Source organism: Mytilus trossulus, chromosome 9 (assembly GCF_036588685.1).
Source record: "Mytilus trossulus isolate FHL-02 chromosome 9, PNRI_Mtr1.1.1.hap1, whole genome shotgun sequence".
Lineage (NCBI taxonomy): Eukaryota > Metazoa > Mollusca > Bivalvia > Mytilida > Mytilidae > Mytilus > Mytilus trossulus.
Genome location: NC_086381.1, coordinates 67,057,044 through 67,082,047, shown reverse-complemented (window position 1 = coordinate 67,082,047; position 25,004 = coordinate 67,057,044). Strand labels below are relative to the sequence as shown.

Sequence of the window (25,004 nt, the reverse complement as noted above, 5' to 3'; positions counted from 1 at the left end):
TCACTAATATAAATATCAGCCTAAAGTCTGTAAAAGTATTTCACCGAAATCGTTGACATGTGAATTATTTAGTTAAATTTAGTTTTGAAAGGAACAATTTTACACTACCTTTGATTTTCAAAGTAAAATGTAAAATGTTAAATTTGTGTGTAGTCTAATAATTTTGGGGCCCTTTATAGCTTGTTGTTCGGTGTGAGCCAAGGCTCCGTGTACGATTGACCTAAAATGGTTCATTTTATAAATTGTTATTTGGATGGAGAGTTGTCACATTGGCATTAATACCACATATTCCTTTATCTACTTATAAACAAGTTTGAAATATTATTAAGAGAACACCATCTTCTTAGGCAATACAGCACTGAACTGGCAGTGAGTTCAGTAAAATGACAAAAGTACGCAATAATATACGAATTGTACTTTCTGCAATGAAGTATAGCGCAAAAGTACAAAAAAGCTATTGCATACAAAATATTTATTTCAACAATAAGTGCATTTAGTGTTAACCGATTTACACAGACAGATACTTGTACTCCGTGGATTTTCAAAAATCTTGTCATTTTAAAAAAAAAGTATAAAAAATGTCTCTCATGTCGACATTCTTATCATAAAAGGATCACAATGTATAATCAATGTCTCATGTTTAACATTTATCTGTTCAAAGATGCTTCCTCTTGGCTGGCAAATGTAATAGTATTATACAATAATAATTTTGTTGTATCTATAAAGCCAAATAAGTTAACAATGAATCTTTTCAACTGTTAAAGTACATTTTGTAATCAATATCATTTAAAGAGTAAGCAAATTTTATCATAAAATGAGTCAAAGGATGCAAAAGGACAGCTTAAAATCAAATGAGATAATAACCTTGACAAAATTTGACAGTTAACAAAATATGCTATACCAAAAAACAAGACTGACCAACCGTTTGTGAAAGCAGGTGTTGCGGAAGTATTTATTTGCTTTTCCTTTAGTTGACATGGGTTGAATTTGTAGATGTAAGACAAATGTTTTTTTTTATTATAACGACGATGACTAACAACTTTGCAGTATGATATGAAGCACGTGTTAACCTCGAAAACAGACAAGGTTTGTATTATCTTATCTTATGTTATGTATTGATAATATTTTTAAATCAAATAATATTACAATATTTTAATATAAAAAAGAAGATGTGGTATGATTGCCAATGAGACAACTATCCACAAAAGACCAAAATGACACAAACATTAACAATTATAGGTCACCGTACGGCCTTCAACAATGAGCAAAGCCCATACCGCATATAGTCAGCTATAAAAGGCCCCGATAAGACAATGTAAAACAATTCAAGCGAGAAAACTAATGGCCTTATTTATGTAAAAAAATGGACGAAAAACAAATATGTAACACATAAAAAACGACAACCACTGAATTACAGGCTCCTGACTTGGGACAGGCACATACATAAATAATGTGTCGGGGTTAAACATGTTAGCGGGATCCCAACCCTCCCAATAGTATGTATTACAATTATTCTTTCAAGACACCCAACAATGAAGTAAGACGCGCAATATACTTCATTAGAATGATCATATTATACAACTTGATTTCAAATTTACAGATGAATGTACCTGGTCAGTATTTTGTGTATTACATATCGTAATGTTTACAGATAATATTCGTCCTAAAAAGTTTCCAGGATCTACTTTAACAAGAGACGCTCAATGCTAAATGATAGAAATTCAAGATTGTACAAGCACCCCAAGAAGTGCCAACCTATATGACAAAATAAAATAATAGACTATGTATCTCAGGTCACGATTGGAACGATTATTTATCAATTTATCAACTTAATATTTACGAAAAGTTTATAAATTATATAAACATGTCATGACAAAAGCACTGAATCGTAAACATATGTGATATGTCCTTCGCCATAAAAATTCATGACAAAATTATTTGGGATGTGGATGTGGATGTGAACATTAAAATATGACGCTCTTGGACATTTTATGCCGGAATAGTGTACCAATACCCGTAAGTGGTTTCTAAACATTTAAATAATCAACATAAGCATGGAAATAGCTAGAAATAGTATTTGGCTTTGTTAACGCATCAAAGACAAAACTCTGTATGCAAATTTGGAGATTTATAATCAGAAATGAGATATTTCAATCAAATAAATTTGCGTATAATTAATAGAAGAAAAAAACGCGCTTCATCTATCCGAAAAAAGAAAACAAATGCATCACCTAACCACACATCTCTCATAATAGATAACTTAGCTCAATACTTCAATTATATCAAAACATCTCACAAAAACAAACAAAATCAAGCTGTAATAACGCAAAACTATTCAACCAAAACCAAAGACTTTGGTGAACTTCAAATAGTTAAACAAAGAAGAATCAGTAAAAAAACACTAAGTATTGGCCAATATTCAAACAGAGACTCGTAGATAATCATAAAACACCACAGTTTTTTTTATCTACAAGTATATAAATCGTATATACCTAAAAACTGGTCAGAAGGTAACATCATAAGACTTGCGTAGATAGGTGATCTCACAAACTGCAATAACTGGAGAGGAATCACCTTATTACCAATCCCAAGCAAAATTTTCAGCAAAATCTTAATAGACAGAATTAAAACAGCAATTGATAACAAACCCAGAAAAGAACAGGCAGGCTTTAGAAAAGGAAGGAGTTGTTGTGACCACATATTTGTGCTACGAAACATCATTGAACAGTGCACAGAATGGCAGAGACAATTAATAATCAACTTTATAGACGACTTTGAAAAAGCCTTTGACAGCATACACAGAGAAAGCTTATGGAAGATTTCACGATGCTATGGAATACCAGCAAAAATAGTACAACTTATCAAAATGTTCTATACAGAATTCAGATGCACTGTGGGAACTTCATCAGACATCAGCTTTCTAGTAAAATCTGGAGTTAGACAAGGCTGTGTTATGTCTTCCCTTCTATTCATTATAGTTGTCGATTGGATAATGAATACCACCATCAGTAACAACAACAACACAGGCATTAGGTGGACTCTTTTTAACTACCTAGAAGATCTGGACTATGCAGATGATCTGGCCTTATTGTCGCATCTAGAAACACACACGCAAGACAAAACCACTAAGTTACAAAAGAATGCAAGTTTGATTGGATTAAACATCAACATCAAGAAATCAGAAGTCATGCCTCTTAACACCACAGAGCCTCCTTTAATAGATTTAAATGGGACACCCCTAGATTGCACTTCATCTTTCACCTACTTGGGCAGCATAGTAACATCTGAAGGAGGAGCAGACAAAGACATCAGAGCCAGAATAGGAAATGCAAGAACAGCATTTTTAAAACTTAGACACATCTGGAAGACAAGCAACATCAGTAAGAACACCAAAATTAGATTATAAAACAGTTGTGTACTAGCAGTGTTACTATATGGGGCGGAATGCTGGAGAATGACAGAAAAAGACATCAACAAGCTCTCCAGTTTTAACAACGGTTGCCTTAGAAAGATATTAAGGATATTCTGGCCGCGTAGGATCACCAACAAAGACCTCCATGAAACAACAGGATCCAATAACATGGAGACCTTATTGAAGCAGAAAAGATGGAGATGGATTGGCCATGTTCTAAGAAGACCAGCAGAGGACTTGACCAGAGTAGCCCTAAGATGGACACCTGAGGGGAAAAGGAAGAAAGGACGCCCCAAAACAACTGGGAGAAGAACAGTTGAAGCTGAAATGAAAGAACATGGAATCAGCTGGGGTGTAATAGAAAAGAAAGCACAGAACAGAGATGAGTGGAAAGAACTAGTCCTTGCCCTATGTGCCCACGGGCATAACAAGGACTAGGTAGGTAGATAGGTATATAAATCGAATCGAAACCAACAGTAACCAATGCAAATACGCTTATTTTGATGAACTATATGCATAATATACAATATACGCATGGAACCCGCTCAGCATTTCAAAGAATCCTTTCATTTTTGAAAGTTTATGATGTGTTATAGTAAATGTGTCGCGTGAATCCATCTATCCATTCGTTTGTAAGCACTTCGCACAATAAATCAAATTAAAACCAAATCTCAAATAACTTTGACCCAATGTAAGAATGTACGAAAGAAATCTCCGTTCAATTTATTTTTTATTTTTTGCTTTATCATTCTAGAGATGAAACTTTGACCCTTAGATTTAAAGCATTTTTTCCCCAAATCGGGCACTTACTCCAGTATTCCGGAATTGATGTCCTCACAACTTTACATTATTGTAGGGATCTATAAAAGGAAGCTTTGTTTATTTTTTTTTATTTTTCAAATTGTCTTTCCAGAGTTAATGGACCTTGTTGGTCAGATTTTAGTAAACGTTTCTCATTTTGTACCATTACATTTTTAATTGATTTGGCGGAAACTGTACATAATTATTGGAATTGATCAACAAAAAAACCTTTGATTTAAAGAAAGAGGTACCCTCAGGTTTGTTTTTCTACAGTATTCTTTCCGTATAGGCAGTGTGAATTCACATTACTATAAGACGTGTCACGGTAATTTTCTATCCCAAATTCATGTATTTGGTTTTGATGTTATATTTGTTATTCTCATCGGATTTTGTCTAATGCTTAGTCCGTTTCTGTGTGTGTTGCATTTTAATGTTAACGTGTGTTGTTGTTCTCCTCTTGTATTTAATGCGTTTCCCTCAGTTTTAGTTTGTTACCCCGATTTTGCTTTTTGTCCATAAATTAACGAGTTTGGAACAGCAGTATACTACTGTTGCCTTTATTTAAATGCCTTCAAAATATCCAATTTTATTATTGAAACAATTTCAATAAGCATAATAACGGCGTACCATAATCCATGATACAGCTGTTTATTATACAAGGTTCGACAAATTTACATAAAACAATGAACCACGATAGTAAGATCAACATCTGGTAACTCACGCAAGTTAAACTGGTACATCTCATTGGCTCATTGGCAATCATACCACATCTCCTTATGTTATACTAAACACAAACACAAACGTATACTAATGAACCATGGGGATAATGAGAATGTCAGACAAATCCTTTCAACTATCCATTCACGAACTTTTATAGATACTATTAATAGTAAATAAAAAAACTGACCTCTGAGAAATCTGATTGGAGATTTATTTGCTGCAACTAATATAAAGCATTCTTCAATAATGAAAAAGGCAAAAGCAGTGGATATGAGTTCTAGATTTTCGCTTTAAATTTATTTTAAAGATGCTAAGGTCATACTCATGTTTAACCTTGCCACACTTTATAGTCCCTTTATATGCCTTTCATTCGGTAGTTGTCGTTGGTTCGTATCTGCCATACCGGTGTTTGTTTTACTTTAGTATTTATTTATTAAGCAATGCTGTTTGTTTCTCGTATGAAATGTTTCTTTTTTGTCATGTCGCGACCATTTCTTGCTGACCAAACGGTATGTGATATGACGCTATGATGTCATATGGACTATGATTGTTAGTTTTCTCTACACACATCTCCTTATCTATTTCATAAATATCTCCAGTTTAAACATCCAATTATTACGATACCTTGTCCGCACACACGACAGGTCTTATTGGAATTCCAGAATAAGTATACTTCATTTGGTAAAAAGTATCTTAAACAATAAACTAATATCACAGAGATATGTCTCGCCTTTTTTTAACTTTGATAATGCAAAATGTTGAAATTAAATTAGCAATACTTTAACATGTTACATAAGTTAAACAAATACTCAAAGTCAATGCCTATACTGCATTACGGAATATGTATGACTTACCACAAGTGGTTCTCCATAAACAGACCTAATCACTAACTAATGCATATGAAATGAGCAAAATTTGCAAAGTCAAAAGACCATGACTGAGAGGGCATGGCCAAATAATCTACATGGAAATGAGATATGCCAATGCTAATACAAATGCATACCAAATATGATTAACCAACCACTTGTGATTCACCGCTATACCTAATCACACACTAATAAATTGTTGGCGCCGACGCCGCTGTCACTGGACACAGCATGACTCTTTTTTTACTCCGTCAAGACAAGACAATAATAATTTATCTACATTTGTTATATCGAAGAAACATATACAAATGTGTGTCTTTACATCAATTTTGTTTTGCAACATCCGGCATCTGTGTTAAATACTACTTTCGTCAGTGTCTTGAAACGATTTGAGTTAACTCCAATGGTGAAAGGGTTTGATAAAATGATGAATTTGACTTGCATTGGTATTCAAGCAATATTCCTTTTTTATTCCTTTTTTTTTCTGCGAAAAAAGATACTATTTTTTGGCCACAAAATAACATGCATGTATATGAAAATGAAAGGTTAAAGCTCTGACGCAACTATTTGTAACGCCTGTTTATTAATCTCAAACTCATGCGTACTTTGTGTTTTACGTGCTATTCGAAAAAAATGAATGCACATATATTTGTCCTTGTTAATGATACTGTTTAGAAGTATTACAGCTTCATATATGAACTACCGATCATCAGCGTAGAGTAGAATCAAGAGGTGTGTTCCAGAAATATCAAAAACACATTGTTTAAAGCGTAGCATGTTTTGACAAGAATGTCGAAAAAAACTTTTTTTGTCCTGTTTGACGCAATATTTACAGTAAAACAAAAACAACACTTTATTATTTATTGGCCCAATATTTACAGTAAAACGAATGCTCCACCTTATTATTTATTCAAGCACATGAAAAAGTATGCTGATTCAAACTTTAATTTACAAATCTATACTCTTTACATACATGGATTAATAAGATCAAGTTTGAAACGATGAAACACTTTTTGCAATTAATGAACATCGAAAACTCAATGTTTGATTTTAATATTTTCAATGATAATATTTCAAATAAAAATATGATCTTCACAAGATCCTATTCCCCTAAATTTATGGAAAACAAACTAATTATAAAAAATATATATGGATGTTAAACAAGTATTTGCAATAATAACTTACAATTTTAATACAATCAAAGTTCGGGTCAAAAAGGGCAAATTGGTTAAAAAGGGCCCATCATTGATCCAGTAGCTTCTTAATATTTAGTCAATGTGGTAATAATCATAAAACACGATTGTTTCAAAAATGAGTAGAATTAAGATGAGTATAGCTTGGAAAATATTTTTCCATGTAAATGAAGGGTTGCCATAACGGGGTTGTTTCCTTACGGGGCTCTCAAAAGCCACTTTGAAGATTACAAATTGCATTTGATAGAAGTGTCGACGGAAACCCTTGCATTTTCCCCACATCTTTAACAAAATCGCATATGTACAAAACGGAATGATATTAATATATATATATAATGCAATGAAAATGAAGATAAAGCTTAATGAAAGTGACATTATTGACCAACATGATAGACTGTTTAACATGAATCTTATATCAAACATTCTTGCCTGTATCTTACGGAACGGTTCATGGAAAATTACTATAATAAATATATTACTAGAACATAAAATAAACTGCAATGGAATCCGAGTGAATATCAACCATTCTGGATAATACCTTTGTTTCAATCTTATAATTACATCAATTAATAAAATTACCACATTCATTAAGGAGAAATTAAAAATCAAGTTTTCCAATATTTTGAATTTTCTACGATTAGAAAAACATATAGATGATAATTTCAAAAGTAAAGTCGAATGTACATACATATAATAAAGACCTTCAAAAGTAGAATATTTTTGTCGACATAGTAGTTTTTTACTCAACGCAAAAAATAAATTAATAAACAATACACATGCAATCGCCAGAGGGTGAACGAAATTGAAGGGATGTATGTACATGTGTTGATAGACGTCTCCTGTTCTATTTTCACATAAGATTGAAACATTGTTTTTGTCTAAGCAAATGTTAGTGTCACTTTGAAAAGTGTCATTTGATATATTGGTAAAGTTACTGGTAGAAATATTATTCAAATTGTTACTATTTGTGTAATTAGGACAGATATAGTAAGCGGCTAAGGAAAGAGAAATGACCGAAAGGAACGATATAATTAAAGTCAAAACAAGAATTCCAAGTCCCCTTTTCGCTGCATGTAGTGCACAGATATCAAGGAAAAGTTTAACTTTATATGAGTGCCTGTAAAACGCAACATCAGCTGGCAAACAGCCGTTATTGTTGTAGAAAAGGGGGTTAGCTCCTCTTTCCAAAAGCATTTTCACAGATGATATGCTGTCATCCTGATTTTCCATCGATGCGGCAGCATGCAGACGTGTATTTCCTTCCTTGTCTGGTATATCAATGTTCTTTCGGAATTTTACAATGGAAAAACACCAGAAAAGAAAATTCATATAGGTTACATGGATCAAAGATAATAATGAGGGGTGCCAATTCTTCATTTTTTCTGGAATTTCATTCACAATGTCCTGATGTATTGGATAATTGTTTACATGTGGCTTCCAATTTTTATCTTCATCTTGCTTAAATTCAATGTTGTTTTCCCCAATGAATTTAATCGAGAAGAAGAGTGTGTTTGCCATTTCAGTATGAACATCTTCGATATCTATTGCTATGTCTTTCGTTTTATTTATATCGTTCGTATTGTTTGTTGTGTGCTGGTGTCGTAATTCAGTTGAATGACGTTCAGTTCTAGTCGACATTTCAATTGAACAACGATTGTATTGCAATAAAGAACTGGTTATCTGTTCATTGCCTGAAATATGTAGAGGTGTTTTTCCGTCATTGTCGATTGAACTAGCATTAGCACCTTTGCTCATAAGAAAATCAACTGCTTTATAATTAGATAAGATAGAAGCTAAATGAAGAGGACTCCAGCCAATCTTGTCTCTTTTGTCCAAAACAGATAATTCATTTTTCATCGCGGTTTCAAATATAATTCCCATCATTGCGATGTCGTTTTTATATGCAGCAAAATGCATAACCGACCAACCGTTATTTGAAACCAAATTAATGCCGTGACTACTAAGAAGATTAGTTAGCTTTTCAGTATTTGAATAAAAAACAGCCTCATGTAAAGCGTGTTGCTGTGAATCTTCTTCAACTAAAAATGTCTGAATTTTCAGATTTTTAGACGTTATTGCATAAAAAAGCAGCGATTTTCTTTGATAGTCGATGAAGTGCATTCCAATTCCATAATACTTAAGACATTCTAATAATTTGGTATCTCTGCCATTAATAACTAGTTTCTTTAAAGCATACTGACTTTCAAGAGAATTAACATTTGCACCTTTTTCAAGCATTGATTGAATGATTTCTTTGCAACCGCCTAATAAAGCTAGTGAGAAAATAGACTTATCTGATCGAATGTATTTGTTTTGTTGCTTTCGTGACATTCGTTTAAAAAAAAAGTCTACGAAATAATTGCAGCCAGTGGCTATGAGCCAATGTAATAATGTTTTACCAGCCGGGAAAATTTCCATGATTGCTGCTACTGCTTCTACATTGTCTTCTTGTTTATATATAGGATCAAAATGCTTCCATTTTATATAAGCCACACAGGAGATTTCCGTTTCCACAAGCTTTTGTCGGGTTATCAGTTGTCCACCGTCGATAATAGCGCCCATCACTTTGATAAATTTCTCATTCCTAATTGGATGGCTGCATAATACATCCATGAACTCCCCTGCCTTCAGTTCTGCAATAAATCGATTTGCTAAAAGTCCGAATGACTCATCGTTTAATACAATTACATTTTCATCGTCGTTTACCTGTGATGAAATCACCCTAACTCTTTCCTTCAAAAATGCAATATCACAACATTCTAAAAATACATATGGATTCACCTTTGAGAAGTGAAAACTAATAGCTTCTAGGAAAGAGTCGTGTAGAAAACTTATCACTCCGCAATATGATTTTACATATACGCTTTCAACGGAGAGCAAACTATCAAGTAATGTCTGTCTGGAAATATTTCTATTTAGGCCACACGCTTCAGCTATCATACCAATTATACGCCCGCTTTTCTCTTGTTCTTCGTCGGAATCATCAGAAAGAGAAAACAATTTTACTTTCAACTTCCCAGAAAATATCATACATGTAACTAATGAACAATAGACTTCTTTGTTTCGCTGATGTAATTTTGTTATTTCATCATTCAAATAGTTAAACGGCTTTTGAAAGAAATCAGATTTGCGCAGAAAGAGGCCATTACTTGTTGTAAAAACATGGCATAATAGTGGAAAGGCAAAGTTACCTTTACAACAGTCTTTACATTCCTCATCGCTTATATCATTTTGTCTGTCAGTGCTAATCAAATGATTTTTCAAAATTGACATTTTCTCCTCCAACAGAAGACAGTTGTCTTCATGGTCTAAATCAACGATATAAGCTTTTTCACTCAAACACGTTTTTGATGCCTTGAATTTTGAATCAATAGCCACAACCTTCCGTAATGTACAAATAAGTTTCGCGTTATCGTCATCAAATAACGTTGTCAGTTTCGAATCTAGCCTTTCCCACTGATTGACATAAGATCCGTTTACTGAATATTTCCCAACTGCATCATCTATCACAAAGATTTGTTTCGTTCCTTTGCATCTATATCCCAATATTTGTTCAACAGATTCCACTGAAACAACATCGTAACCGTTTGAAATCCATTTTAATGCTATATGTCGAGCTGTTGCTGATTTACCAGAGCCTGATTGTCCAATTATCATGACAATATTTTCAGATTCTAACATATCGTATACCAGTTTTCCTGCTCTAGTAAAGAAAAAGGGTTTATCTTCTATCCTCCATTTGTTGATTAGCTCATTAATGTTGTCTAAAACATTTGATTATAATTATTAACCATAATTTAAATGCTATATTCATTTGATGTGTTTGATTTTGCCATTTGATTAGAGACTTTCCTTTTTGAAATTTCCTCGGAGTTCAGTATTTTTGTGATTATACTTTTTATGTATATGATTTGAATTGAAAACAAATAAAAAACAAACATTTCAGTCCTCTTTGTATCCAAATAAATTGTCAATGTGTTAGATATGTGACATTAGAATGATTTAAAGATGGCATTGCCTAATTATATTTAACCTTTGCTGAACACAATGTAAGATGTTCCTAAATCCGAAGAATAATACTTTTCAAAAAATTAATTTGATCTAGAATTGAAATAAGTGGCCGCTCCTGTTCTTATGTCTGCTTTATACAAATATTAGAAGTAGATGAGTGACGTCTCTCTGCACATTTGACACCCTGTCGTATTTTAATATATTATAACTTTTTCAAGATATTTAACAGTCTAACATTTCCTATTGGCTTCCCGTCTGTTGTCTTTTTTAATTATTATCTTGATAATTTCTTATTTTCCACCCAATCAATGTGTTGCTCTGTTTTTGCTGTCTAACGAACGCAATGTACCTCGATTACATTGTTATGTACATGGTCTTTATTTTAGAATTGATATTTTACAGTCGTGTTTAATAATTTAATTATACAGTTCGGATGCACAAGTTGTTTAAATTAATACCTGCAATGTTTTTTGGCAAGTGCCCATCCTTATAAAAGTGAAAGTCACTTTGGACATTCTCTAGTTGAAGTTCAGTCCTTTGGAGATCCCCTTTAACAGCTTCGATCTCTGTCATTAAGCAAGTAACATTTACACCATTCTGCGAACCATCCAAGTCGCAATGCAAAATTTCCATAATTGCATTCGGACAATGCCCACCATTACAGAATGTTATTGCCTGAAATAAATAGCAAAATGCGATTTTATAGCACTTAGCGAAAAATGTAAATATCATGAAAGTATTTCAGCGCAAACGAGTTATCCGATCTTATCTCATATGTTAAGTTCACAAATGATAATATATTAATTTTTTTTATGTTTAATATGTATATAAAAAAGGAACAATGATTTCTGCATAAACATAAGAATAAATAATATGATTGCCAAGGAAACCAGAAAACACAGATGGCAACGAGTACCAACCCCTGGATTACATGCTCCTAACTTACGAGAACAAAAATCGGGATAAAAGACATAAGTATCGCTGACAAAGTCCAAAATGTTATAAGCTTTTGAAATATCATTCAATTGGTAACAACTTAAAAAGTATATACAAACCTCGCTGATTGTTTTCCATTTGCCCTGAAAATCCAATGTGTTCAATTTGTTTTCAGTTGAATGTGCTATCGCATTTCGATAGTACTTTATTCTTGAAAGGTAAGCACCTGGCGATTTGTCACTAGGAATAGGTAAATTATCCCATCCGGAAGCAGGTTGATATATCCCTGGTAATGGTATATTCCTCAGTAAACACACCATCAAGGTAACGTCAAAATCTGCTGAAGAAGTAGCTAAAACAAGAATGTAATATAAGTAGACATCTTGCTTAATTATTTGGTGGTGTATTACGACACCCGATCACACACGCATATTACCATTGTTGTAATTGTTTGAGTAAACATGAGAATTAAAAGTGAACTACTGACCTCCTGCAGGAACACTGGAAATCTGCCGCAAAATTAAAATAGCTGTACGGCTAGTCATATTCGTTATACAGTAACATTAATATTCCTTTTATATTTTTTTTCAACACAAGAACTATTAAGTTATTGAATTGAAAACGAAATAAAGCATTGCGGCGGCAGCCCCGGATTTGTTGAAACTAACAACGCGAGTAGAACAGTTCATAACGCATGATTTCAAAGACAATATATCTGTGATTGAATAAATATACTACGTGTAGTAGTCTCTAATGATTATTTGTCACATTGGCAATATCTTCTTGTTTATTGTAAATATTTAAGATCTTGTTAAATGATAAGTCTTGTTTGATTAAAGTCTTAATATTAAAGAGTAAGTTTGTGGAAGTTTCTGACTTTACCAAAGCCAGCTCATTTTCTTACTGTTGTCTAGAAGTTTGATATTTTAAAAGCAAGTGAGTTATATGTTGTTAAAAAGATGAAAAAAAATGATAATAATATTCACAAGGATGTACGAATACCTTAATACCAGATGAGGTTTAAGTTCACAAGACACATCAAAATACATATATGATAACTCAGGAAGGAGACAGTTCAAACCTTATGTTGTGATTAATAAAAATCAATAGAACATGTTATGAAAAGTATGTCATAAATCATGTCAGTACCGAAGAAGCTTTTGAGCTGAAGATACCACGTGGAATTAATATTCCATCAGCAGTTGCATCGACCTAGTGTTACTAAATGAAGATAACAAATTTCGAGAAACACATATGAGTTTACAATAAATTTGTTTATTTATATTGAGTGATTTTCGTATATTTCTCGAAATTATTTAATAATTACAAAGAAGATAACTAATTAATGTAAGACGTTCAAATGAGACAACCCTGACTACTTCTAGATGTGAAGAGTTTTGCCAAGAGTAATTTGAACTAGTTACAGTAAATATGAAAGAAAAAAAAGATGTGGTATGATTACCAAAGAGACCAAACGACACCGGAAGGCCTTCAACAAGGAGCAATGCCTATACTGAATGAACCACTGAATTACAGGTTCCTGACTTGGGACAGGCACATAACACAGAATGTGGTAGGGTTAAATATACTGGATCTCAAGCAATATGTTAATAAAAGATGATAAGATGTGTTTGGAAATAATAAACCTACCACTAGATATCAGGCAGCAATTAACGACAACCATTGAATCATACATAAAAGTGTTTTTTTATATGTATTTTCGTTGTTATTATGATAACAACTAATGATAAACATTGTCTAGCGAGATGTTGCCTTATATATGATAGACCGGAAGTGGTCATTTTCGATGATGATAAAAAGAGGGACGAAAGATACCAGATGGACAGTCAAACTCATTGATTGAAAATAAACTGACAACGTCATGGCTAAAATTAAAAAAGACAAACAGACAAATAATAGTACAGTAGACACAACATACATAGCAAAAGACTAAGCAACACGATTTCCACCAATAAAATCAGCACGAGAAGGAATTACTTCTGTTCTTATTTTGCTTTTTCCGAAGGACTTTGTACTCCGATGACGAACGATAATCGATACTTGATCGGTTCTGGTTGAGATAACAAAACCTCTAAACAAATATTGCTGAATTGATGTCTCATTGATAATCATTCCACTTTGTCTTTTATCTTATTTCTAATTATAGTTGGGTTAAATTAAATCTCAAAAAGTTATAAATTGTTATCAAAGGTACCAGGATTAAAAAAATAGAAACACGTAACAGGTCTACCATAATGAGACTTATCATAAGATACAAAATATTACTTAGAAATTATTCTAATGACATTTTGTAAATATTTTTTGTTTATTTACCACTAGATCCAGTTGGTACTGCAAGACATCTTGGTGGCCATATTGTGCCAGGTATTCTCTGCAATATATCAAGCTGGGCTAAATTTATAACTCGTCTGTTAACAAGATTAACAATTGTCGTGGAGTTTTGGTTGATTGTGGTAGCCAGGTTTGCAGGTGGTATACGACCGTCAAAATACTTTCGAAGTGCATCTGGTACAACCCTGACATTAAGCATGCAAAACTTCCAGTAATTCTTTTCCTCTACAGTCAGCTTTAGTGAAGACATTGCCATTTTCTAAAATAAAGTTGATAGATTCTGAAACCAGTTTATAACATTTTTGATTCGAGCGTCACTGATGAGTCCTTTGTAGACGAAACGCGCGTCTGGCGTAAATATTAATTTTTTATTCCTCGTATCTATGATGAGTTTATTCTTAATTAAAAGAAAATTTAATAAAAAAATAGTAAAAAAAAAAAATGATATAGCAGACTGTTGTTACACTCACTCTCATAAATAATAATGATGTTCTTTTATCTAAACGTTTTTGACTTCCATTTACCTTTTTATTATCATTTCAATATTTCGGTACCTGAAGTAAGTTTCCACACCTGACATAAATATATTTGATCCGCTCTATACCTTATATGTTGAATGTCATCCAGCAAATACAGTCATTATAGTTTATCTTTTTTCATTTCCATACCCGTGAAATTTTCCAATGATGTCTTCAGAAGAATGTATGGCACAAAATTCTAAGAGAACCACATCATCTTGTTTTATGGCAATCAACGGTATAAATTTCTCACTGCTCCAACTCCAGCGTTTAACTCGCACAAGTCTTTCTGTTACCTTTCTGTACCTGAAGGTCTGAATTGGGGTCCTTCAATTCTGTGTTCTTTAAATTTGGTGCATTTTTGTCTCTATCTCTATCCTATATACTGTTTGTTCAATATTTTTTATTTTCAAAATTAATGCACGCCTTTATTAACTATTCTTTTTATCTTTTCTTGAATCTTTTTACCTTTTCTTGAATCTTTTTACCTTTTTATTTCTAAATTTTCAACTTTACTTTATATTCTGTAAACCCCATCCTGTCCCTCTGATTTGTTTGATCGTATAATGTAATAACAAATATTTATAATTACAAAACCATGCATCCAATCGTATACATTTTATTCACAAAAGAAATGTATATGGTTTAGAATATCGCAATTCAAAATATAATCAATAAATGTCAAGGTAGATAATATGACGTAAAGGCCATGATTTCAAAACATGATTATGTATTTTAAGACCTACTCTAGCCAGCAAAATATGTATTACAAATTTAAAGTGCTTCTATCTATAACGCAGATCACACTCAGTCATAGTTTGTTCATAATTGAAATATATATGTTATGCCTACGTAATGCGATATATAATCAATAAAAAGTCTTTTAAATGTTATTCAAAACGTTAATAATAAAGATATATCAGCCTAAAGTCTGCAAATTTCTTTTACGGACTGATAAGATTTAAAATAAGTTTTTGAAGACACAAAGTTGATGATTGTTCCCCTATGTTTGACATTATTATCGATTATGTCTGTTTGTATTGTTCGCATATTGTTTCAATATAATGAAATTTTATGCGACTTTCATACAAGTGAAAATGAATGAAAGGTTAAGTTATCCATATAACCGAGTTTTACACCTCATACTTAACATTTTATTTTCATGAGAAAGATGACTGTAGATTTACAAAATTGCAATTTCAAGAGTTAAAAAAAAAATTGTATTACATGAAATGCGGTGATGAAATATTTTTCTCTAACGCTTTTTGTGACAATATATTGTCAAACTGAATCAGTTTTTCAAGGATGTGTTTCTTTTATTTTCTGGGGTCCGCCTTTTCTTGTAGTCACACTACCAATCATCAACAACATGGGTGTCACACGGGGAGCGGGATTTGCTTACCTTTCCGGAAGAGACTAGTTTTGTTTTGTGTAATGTGTTTGTCTGTTAGTTCTTTTCTTTCTTAGCCATGGTGTTGTCAGTTTGTTTACAAATTATGAGTTTGAATTTCACTTTGATATCTTTCGCCTATCTTTTTATCGAATATCTTTACTGGTTGTATTATTGCAATTCGTATCTTACAAATTTCTTCTGAATGCATATATACGTATTACATCTGAAGGTTAATAAGATTTTCGTATCAATATTTAGAAGTTGCTATGTTTGCAAATGCACTTTTAAAAAGAATTTAAAATGAAGATTGTATAATATTCTTTTCATGAAATATTTTAATAAATTATCAAGTTTAGAACTGTTCATTTTTAGTTGGATCGATGATTCTTTAAGCACATTATATCATCACATTCCTTTATTTTTTCTATTTTTTTTTACAATTTAGTCCTTATTCAATCGTAGAATATTATTTTACATCGGTTGAATATAATGGGAAGTAAAAAGACAGGTTAATTCGGGTGATACAGTAGAGATAGATTTTAGATATGTCGGTAAGATCACTATAATAATTAGCATTCACTGAATTTGTATACACATTGCGCATAGTGCTATATTTACTATATATATGCGTAGGAATTATTTTGCTTTAAAATCTGTACTAAAATTCATGGATGTTTATGCTTGCTCGGGGCAGATTTGTTGGTGTTACATCGTACAAAAATCAACCAAAACTATCATGGGAAAGAATTTCGCTCATATAAACTGTTTATCACTTGCAATGGGATGGACATTTTTTGCTCCATGTTAAAGGCCTCGCTTTGACTTTGAGACAAAAAAGCAGCAATATAGCGCTGTTCATTTGCTAATTATGTGGGTTTTTTTTGCTGTGCCTGTACTGATGTCATGGATGGATATCCTATAATCTCTGTTTTTTAATTGTAATACCGATTTCAGTGTATGTATAGCACTGAAAATGAAGTCATGAATTTCGTTACCAAAGTATCTTAGTTGTCTGGTACGTATCTTTTACGTAAAGCTTTCATAAAACACAGATTTGTTTTAGAAGATTCGTTGTATCTGTATTATTTCTTATCAGTAGTAATAAGTTTTTGATAAATCAAACATATACTTGTTTTTTGGACAGTTATGAAAAGTATGGTCCTTCAATCTTCGATAATAAGTGCTCATAATCTGGCATTGTAAAATACTATGCTTTTGCAGACTACTTATGCAACGTAGTTGTGTGTATACTGATTGATTATTTGTTATGGGGAGAAAATGAATCATGCATTAGTAGTATTCGGATTTAAATAGCTTTTAGTCAGTGCGAGTTATCTGAAATCTGTACTTTGATTATTTGTGAAATCTTGTAAGTGATGTTTTGTTTCAAAATTACCTGATAAGTCAGTTGAAACTGATTTTCATTTTTTTCTTATGCTCTGTCTTGTTATTTAAACATATTTTTTTTTCACGCGGCATTATAAATATGTGCCTTTCCAAAATCAGAAACCTGTTTCTCAGTTGATTATAGTTAATTGTTGTTCCCATATTTGTTTTGTATTTAAAAAAAAGTATTCTTTTAACTATTTCACATTTTGTTATCTCAATATAAAAAAGAAGGTGTGGTATGATTGCTAATGAGACAACTATCCACAAAAGACTAAAATGACACAAAAAATAACAACTAAAGGTCACTGTACGGCATTCGACAATGAACAAAGCCCTTACCACATAGTCAGCTATAAAAGGCCCTGATAAGACAATGTAAAATAATTCATACGAGGAAACTAGCGGCCTTGATCTATGTACATCTTGAACGAAGGACACAGATGGTTAACTGACACAATTGTGCTTTTGTGATTGCGATGTGTTTGTAGATCTTACTTTACTGAACATTCTTGCTGCCTACAATCATCTCCATCTATAATAAACATGTTGTGTTAACTTTTTTGTAGGCCATAATTAGCTGAACATTATTGCTGTAACAATTATCTTTATCTATGATAATATTCAAGATAATAACCAAAAGCTGCAAATTTATCTAAAAAATACCAATTCAGGAGCAGTAACCCAACAACCGATAGCCTGCATTTAGACGTAATGAACAATTCTAAACTTGTCAGATTTGCTCTAAGTGCTTTGGTTTTAGAAATTTACGCCACACACTTAATTTTATCACATGTCATATGAAAACTAACAGCCTTATTTATGTAAAAAAATAACAAAAAACAAATTTGTAACACATACACAAACGACAACCACTGACTTACAGGTAAATCTTGATCTCAAGAACAGCACAAGAAAAAAAGTTTATCCTAAATACTTCCAGTCTTTCAAGAGAAACTAGTACCAACAAGACAAAATTATTGCTGTCTTCAATAATCTATCTTTGATAAAGCTTTATAAGGTAAATAGTTATCAAAGGTACCAGGATTATAATTTAGTACGCCAGACGTGTGTTTCGTCTACATAAGACTCTTCAGTGACGCTCATATAAAAAAAAAATATAAAGCCAAGCAAGTACAAAGTTGAAGAGCATTGAGGATCCAAAATTCCAAAAAGTTGTGCCAAATACGGCTTAGGTAATCTATGCATGGAATACGAAAATCCTTAGTTTTTCGAAAATTTCAAAGTTTGGTAAACAGGAAATATATTAAAATGACCACATTATTGATATTCATGTCAACACCGAAGTGTTGACCACTGGGCTGGTGATATCTGTGGGTTAAGTAATACCAAGTTGCCAATACTACTCAACGTATATAGAATATGCAAAACAATTGACGGAAGTATGACCGACACGATCAATCTGGACAATGTAAGGAAATAAGGAAAAACAATCAAGTGGAAGAAGGGAATGATGCTAACAACTGTGTACATACGACAGAGAACAATGACAAAATAATATACTTTAGTGCAGTTAAGTTTTGTAATCTAGCAATACTAGAATACTTCAACTAGAAACAAGGTCTTAAATAAAACTGGACATCAACATTAGAATTAGAAAACCTTCATTTCTTTTTACCGCCTAATTTTACGATGTTAGTTCAATTATTTTTTTGTTTGATGTAACTATATATATATTTCTTTTTAGTTGATTTTTTCATATTCAAAATATATTTAAAAACATATTGTGCAATACAATTTACATTACGAAATAAATTGCAAACACTTATTAGTATGACTGAATCTTTTCATTTTATGTAAACATGAAATCTTGGGAACTAAGCGTACTCCATGCATGCATGGACGAAGGCAAATAACGTTCACTTATTCCATGCTTGCACACCAACAGGTCTTCAATGTAACGAGAAAATCCCGCATCCGGAGGCGTCCTTCAGCTGGCCCCTAAACAAATATATACTAGTTCAGTGATAATGAACGCCATACTGTTTTCTAAACTCGAAGTTGTTTTCCAGTTTTATATAATATTCAAACTAAGATGAATAAACCAAACATGGGTTTAATATTTAATCGTCAGTTGATCTGATCATAAAGGATGGTTTTGCCTGATACTACATGTATAGACTGCGAGAACACAATATTGCAATAAGTTCTATTAGGCTTGAACTAGTTCTGAGCAATAACGAGTACACTTTTAACGGCTCTTTGTAATATATTTCGATATGTTGTTTATGGTAGTTCGCCATTATGGTCATTTCAATCAGTTCCATCTGGTATTTAAAGTTTGTTCTGATTTAGTACTGTTACATGCATATGAAGCGTTATCCTGGGTTTGCCTTAATTAGTAACGCGCAAACCGAATATTCAGATGCAGATTAGAAACAATCTGAGAGCTTTATGTCGAAAGGGAAATAAGAAAATAGTCAAATCTATCTGTTATCGGTTTTGGCTGAGCAATTTAGTTTATTCTCAATTTTCAATTTGTAATCAGAAACTTTAGAAAGTTTTTTTCTGATATAACATTTAACTAATTAAACCCTCGATGACTGAAAGTCTACCGGAAGAGAAATTGACCAAGTGATATAAAAGTAAAACAACACGTTATAAATTCCATGCGCTTTCCTAGATTCAACTTCACAAAAAACGCTCACAGTTAAGAAATATAAAGCCACGGGTGTACTTAAACCGAAGCAATTGAAGAGCTATATCACGAAAAATAAAAATAGCCAAATCTATCTGAAACGTCTTTTTGTGCAGGAGATATACATTTAGAACTTTATAAATCTGTATGATTATCTAGCTGTGTATTGTCTGAACATACTCATATGTATATCGCAAAAATAAATGAGTTGATTTTATAAAATTAACAGTGATAGATTCGCTTTTAAAAATATGTATGTAAAAAATCGACTAAGTCTTTCTTTACTGGTTTACTGATAAGTCTTCAAATATATAATCTAACTGGGATATCCTGTACAAATACTGAACCATAAAAATAATGTTGACAAAAGATAAGCAGATTCTTGATTTTTCTCTTTTGATTTGAGACCCAAATAATACCTATGCAAATATTAGGTAAAAGTCCAAGTTAGCCTTTTCACCAACATATTATATAACTAAAATATCTCGAAAAGGAGATCCACGACCTATCAATATTTTAACTATACTAATACTCTTCCAGCTTAAAGTATCAATTTTGAATTCTTGATTTATTTAATTTCACTGGTGGTAAGCGGATGGTCCGGAGATGGGAGACAACTCTAGGGATAAGTTTTTCTTTTCCGATCTTCGTGCACTAAAAGGTTCATTTGAACCAAACCGCCTGTCTCTTACATACTAGTCGGCAGTCCGGTGATATTAAAACCAAATTTGATGCATAAAAACATTTCATTTTTCGTAAAATAGTCATTAAAAAATTCAAGCATGATGGTCGTAACTAAAAATAAAAATATTAAGGATGCTCGTAAATTTGTGATGTTCGTAACTTTGTTTAAAATAAGACCGAATAAGGCAAGTCAAGAGTTTTAAACATGTCTTTTATTATATGCATACTAGTATTTTATATGATGTTTTTCTGAAGAATGTTTTTCCTTTTTTACATACAATGTAAACTAAAGCAATTTCAATGCGTGTAACACTTATCAATTCATTTTTTTTTTTCAAATATTAGTTTTGGGGGAATTTTAATTAAAGTTCGATTTAAAATTCCAAATTTTTCAAATGTCTTGGACCGAACTAGCCAAGAGTTCTAAACGTGTCTTTTGTTATATTAATATGTCATGTATCATATTATATATTTGTGAAGTTGTTTTCACCAAATAATAAAAAAACTAAATGAAGAGAGGGATACCTGTAAAGAAGAAAATTGGAATGAATCGAACGAAACTAAACAAAATGAAATGAACACTAACAGTCATATATTCTGAAAATTTAATGTATAAAACTAACAAAGAGGCAAATAGTTGAATTAATGTAAGCGGTTAAATTCATTAACAATATAAATTTCTCAAAAGTGGAGAATTCATTTTAAAACAAGGAACACAGCTCTGGTTATGATAATTCTTAGTTAGAAATAAAAAAAAACACGAAATGTATCAAATAATTGTTTTAATTACAAAATACATGACTTTAAGAAAAGGCATTTTGGACATCACATGAAATAACAGTATCCTGATTTTTCTTCTTCTTTGGAATTCGCATATATTGAAAACATAACCTTTTTGAGGATTACCTACTAGTTGATTTTTTTTTAAATCTTCAATTTGAAATGCATGATACATTAAGTCGAGAGAGCATTAATAAGGAGTAAAAAAAAGCCTAAAAATATTGATAGGTTATGAAGGTCGTTATCGAGACTAGAGCATACCAGCGAATTCGCAGGTTCTTACTTGAGGTAAAGAACATACGCTTTATTTTTAGCCTGGATGCTTAGACGTCATATTGTTGTTTGGTGATATCAAGCTGATAATCAGGTGCACAGTAATGTTCAATGACGAAGTCCATGAGTAGCTTGTAGCCGTTCATACAATGTAAACATATAACTTTGAATTTAATAGTTGCCGCAGTACATAATTTTAGTTTGACCTAAGTCTTTGTTACATTATCATGGCTACAAGCTTAAGCCTGGCTACAAACTAGTATTACATTCAGTGCATGTAGCAGTGTAAAATATATATCAACAATATTCCTACTTTCGAGGTAAACACAATGTTCACTACGACACCATGGATTCAGTTTTCATTCCGTACCAATACTTAGAACTAATATCAATGATATACAGCAATATATAATCGTTATGTAATCGATAAAAAATAACGACAACACGTAATAAAATCCTGGGTAAAGTTCATAATCGTAGCAGTTACGTAGCCGCTATCAATATCTATGTAACAACTAGTCTTATAGCTACATGTTCAATAGTCAAAATCTACGTAGCACTACGTAACAGCTACGATATTGAACTCAACTCTGACTCAGAAGAAGTGCATTTGTAGATTCTATTTCCTCATGAACGACCAAAAGACGAATATTTGAAGGCCAATAGTTTATAAGACAATTACAATTTAAAGTCAAGGAGTAAACAAAGACTCAAAGACTTAAATACTTATAAGAACTGTGATAGATGATTTGAAGATGATTGTTCAGAATTGTGCGTTTAATAATTTCATCTGCCGACTTGATTGCAGATAAAAAAAAAAAGAAGGCGTAAATAACAAAACACTAAAAACAAATATAAGGGAATACACGTGCATTTAATAAATTTCATGCCTTAACGTTCAGTAAAAAATATATCAATTCTCAACCCTACTTTTTGCTTAATGCGAGTTGATTAGTTTTCACTGTTGCTCCTAAATGATGGGCGTTTGAAATCCGTCAGAAATGTGTATGTTTAATAATTCTCTAGCTTAATTTCTGCATATCATTCAAGAGTAACAAATAATATTGTTTTTAGCAAATCAAATATTACATCTGAGTCTATTACCTTTACAATTAAAATGCATTAATAAAAGTTTGTCTAAATACTCGAGTTACGGTCATCTTTCAAAGTTACGACCATCTTGTGTCGGTTACGACCATCACCCAAAATACTATACTAGAAGTTACGACCATCACACATTTAAACAAATATATACTAGTTCAGTGATAAGAGCGCCATACTAATTTCCAAATTGTACACAAAAAACTAAAATTGAAATTATACAAGACTAACAAAGGCCAGAGGCTCATGACTTGGAACCTTTTTAAGTACACCTTCTTAGATGCACTCGACTCAAGCGAGGTTTGTTGGATTGTCAAGGTTTATAATATCTTTTCTTTATAGATGATAAACACTAAAATACCATGAACAAACAAGCGGGTAGTATATGTTTTCAATTTTCAAACAAAAAGTTCTAATAAAATCTGGGTTTGTTTTTGTAAAAGTGTTGATTTTATTTTCAACCAAATCCCATGAACAAACAAGCGGGTAGTATATGTTTTCAATTTTCAAACAAAAAGTTCTAATAAAGTCTGGGTTTGTTTGGTAAAAGTGTTGACTTTATTTTCAACCAAATCCCATTTTGAATTTGAATGCAATGACAATTTCAAAAGTATTGAACAACATTGCCCTTTGGAATATGTTCAAAATGGCATGTCACTTTTATTTTGTTATTGGACTGTATTGATATTGTAACACTTTAAAAATCCATAATTCACATGCCTACAATAGGGGCCATCAAACTTAAGACCGCTATCATTTGTGGGGTGTTTAAAACTTTGTATTAAACAGCGTATATAACCTTTGTATTCGCAAAACAATCACAAAAAGAGCTGCAAAGAAGATCAATATTTACACACTTAGACTGACTGTAACATTGCTAATACACAATATTTCAATAAAATATCAATGTCAAATAAGAATACACACAAGCTTAAGAACATCTTGCAAAACCGAGCAACTATGGTAAGTATTGAAGATATTGAAGATAAACGTCAACCAACTGTTTTTAACGTAGGATTCCAAATTTCGTTTTGCGTTATCATTCTTGTTAATAATATTGTATAGAAATATTAACACCATTGTATAACAAACCATGCACATTTGTGACATTTCTACGAGTTCATTTTTCTTTTTTGTCAAACATCAAATAAAGAGAGTTGCGAGTGATACCATAAGAACTTTTAAACTCTTTAGTCGAAAAAAAAACTGACAACGATATGGCAAAAAGAAAAAAAAAAAAGACTTAACACCTTAGGGATTGCCTGCACCAAATCCTGAAAATGACAGCTGTTTTCCTTCGCTATATTTAATATAATGGCTCTTAATTTGCCATGTATTAAGGAATTTTTGTTTTTGAGTTCAGCTTTGTTGCCATTTTACTTGTTATGCAGAACACTACACAGAAAAATAATAGCTGAACAACACAAACCCCTAAAAAGCCCCGGGGTTCTCAGGTGCTTCTGTAAGGTAACAAGACCTACTCCATATGTAGATCGTCTTGCTAATGTTTCTACAAACCCGGCGATAAGTCTTATTCGGTAGGTCACAATCGTAGATTGGATTGTAGCTACCACAATTTGAACATACCCGTTAACATTTGTAAAACGGATATTCCTTAACAATCTCGTGATGGCCTTATATTGATAACCTGTCATTAGCAAATAAAAGAAACGAAAAACTATGTTCACCAATTTTTTATACATAATTCCGATCGTTCAACGTTTTTCGGAATTGGTGAAAAGTTATAATACTGTGTACGCCATACTTACATTAAAATTTCCTCAGCTAATCATTGATCAGAAACCTTAAATTTTGAAAGCTGAATAATTTTGCAATATTGTATACTTAACATAATATTTAAAATGCAACACATGTAAATAATACAATTTGGATTCATTTGTATTTCTTTTGGTACCATT

At 32.1% G+C, this 25,004-nt stretch overlaps 1 protein-coding gene across 1 annotated transcript; it reads right to left on the bottom strand.

The window, feature by feature from the left end:
- Positions 1–7,590: 7,590 nt before the first annotated feature.
- Positions 7,591–14,535, bottom strand: LOC134684883 (uncharacterized). The gene is made up of 5 exons (XM_063544194.1): positions 14,274–14,535; positions 12,059–12,291; positions 11,462–11,678; positions 8,421–10,756; positions 7,591–7,623 (listed from the first exon to the last, which is right to left on the bottom strand). The coding sequence occupies exons 1-5, from the start codon at positions 14,488–14,490 to the stop codon at positions 7,591–7,593; spliced, it is 3,036 nt and encodes a 1,011-aa protein (XP_063400264.1). The 5' UTR covers positions 14,491–14,535.
- Positions 14,536–25,004: the final 10,469 nt, after the last annotated feature.

What these genes read in the sequence shown, in the direction of transcription:
- LOC134684883 (XM_063544194.1), bottom strand. Translation starts at nt 14,490, where the DNA reads ATGCTTAATGTCAGGGTTGTACCAGATGCACTTCGAAAGTATTTTGAC. An exon ending in AGTACCAACTGGATCTAGTG is followed by an intron (nt 12,292 to 14,273) that starts GTAAATAAACAA and finishes TTCTTGTTTTAG; the next exon opens with CTACTTCTTCAGCAGATTTT. An exon ending in CTTGCCAAAAAACATTGCAG is followed by an intron (nt 10,757 to 11,461) that starts GTATTAATTTAA and finishes CAAATGTTTTAG; the next exon opens with ACAACATTAATGAGCTAATC.